At 47.3% G+C, this 1,510-nt stretch overlaps 1 protein-coding gene across 1 annotated transcript in view; it reads left to right on the top strand.

The window, feature by feature from the left end:
* Positions 1-1,510, top strand: part of Eogt (EGF domain specific O-linked N-acetylglucosamine transferase) — a 36,021-nt gene that overhangs the window by 28,354 nt on the left and 6,157 nt on the right. Inside the window, exon 15 of the mRNA XM_021164135.2 lies at positions 1,247-1,273. Within this exon, the coding sequence (XP_021019794.1) occupies positions 1,247-1,273 (27 nt within the window). The remainder of the gene's footprint in view (positions 1-1,246; positions 1,274-1,510) is intronic.

Here is a 1,510-nt window from a genome sequence, read left to right as displayed (position 1 = left end):
AAGGACATATTCTGGGACTTGCAGGCACACGTGATTTCTCTGATGGGAGTCTCCCTTGTTAAATGAAGAAGGGTCCTGCTACCTAATTAGTTCTCTCTTGGGGGGGGAAACGTGACTGTAGAGAAACACTTCCATCTTGTGACTGCCCGTGTGTTGTCCAGTTGTGCACACATGCGTATAAACTGGGGGCAGCGATTAGACTGCATCCAATGATTCGGATGCCCTGCTTAAGGTTAGAGATGGCGTGGTCAGAAGTACAGGGTGTGGTTCTCTCCCTTCCTCTCCCCTTCTCTCTCTGTCTTTGCCAGGGATTGAACCAAGTCTAGATCGAGGCATTTTGTAGCCACTGGCACTGCTGATGTTGTGAGGTTGNCTGGCAGAGATGCAAGCCGTCAATGTCAGGGGCTCTCAGAACCACAGTGCTGCTTTGACAGCTCGCTGTTCCTGCTCTCTTACTTTCTGCCTGCCAGAATCAGAGCCAAAGAGATTTTTAGAAATTACAGGGAAATAGACTTCTTTTCTGCCAANACTTTAATATTTTCAAAGGATGGTNCCCAGTGTCCTAGTGGTTTCTTTGAAATGAGACAATGGGTGGAAAGAGCCATGTCAGCATAGCGTCAGGAACATTGTGTCCCCTCATCCTCAAAGCACCGGGTGCTCTGAAATGATAAGAAATAGGGTGAGGAAGTCAAGAGATACAGTCGGTCAGCATTTGAATTTAAATAAGTCTAAAATGATAGACATAAACGATATGTGATGCATGCANATTTTTATCTNCAAAAAAATTAAGAAACGTTAGGAGTTGGGGAGATGGCTCAGTGGGTAAGGGGGCATGTTGTGAAAGCACGAGGATCTAAGTTCAAATCTCCAGCACTGACTTAGAAGCCAGGCATGACTNCATGAGGATCTAACCCCAGTATTGGGAACCAGCAACATGCAGATCCTAGGAGCTCCTTGGCCAGACAGTCTACCCAAAACAGTGAGCTTTGGGGTCAGTGAGAGAGCCTGACTCAGAACATTAAAAAGAAGGGACTAGAAAAATGGCTCAGTAACAAAGGACCTACTGTGCGGGCATGCGGACCTGAGTCTGGATTCCCAGAACCCATGTACAAAGCCAAGGGTNGTGCCCTTTTCCACCATAGGGACCGGGAGGTGAGGTGGGCAGCAGGGTGACTCTCCAAAGCTCACTGACCAGCCAGTCTAAGTAAATTGGAGCTTCTGGGCTCAGGGAGAGGCTTTGCCTCAGAAAAGATTAAGAACCATGGAGGAAAGACACCTAGTATTGACCTTGGGCCTCCAAATACATTTACACATGTACATGTCCACATAGTCACACTGACATGTACAACACGTGCACGCACACACACACACACGACACACATACATACACACCACAAAAAATCCCATCAAAATGTAAAGTGATAGAGAAAGACTCCTGATGTTCTCTGGCTTCTGTATGCATGAACACTGGTAACTTGCACGCGCATGCTGTGTGCGCGCACACGCACAC

The sequence above is a fragment of the Mus caroli genome, chromosome 6 (genome assembly GCF_900094665.2).
Source record: "Mus caroli chromosome 6, CAROLI_EIJ_v1.1, whole genome shotgun sequence".
Taxonomy (NCBI): Eukaryota; Metazoa; Chordata; class Mammalia; order Rodentia; family Muridae; genus Mus; species Mus caroli.
Note: the sequence above shows the minus strand (reverse complement) of the source record. Positions and strands in the feature narration are given on the sequence as shown.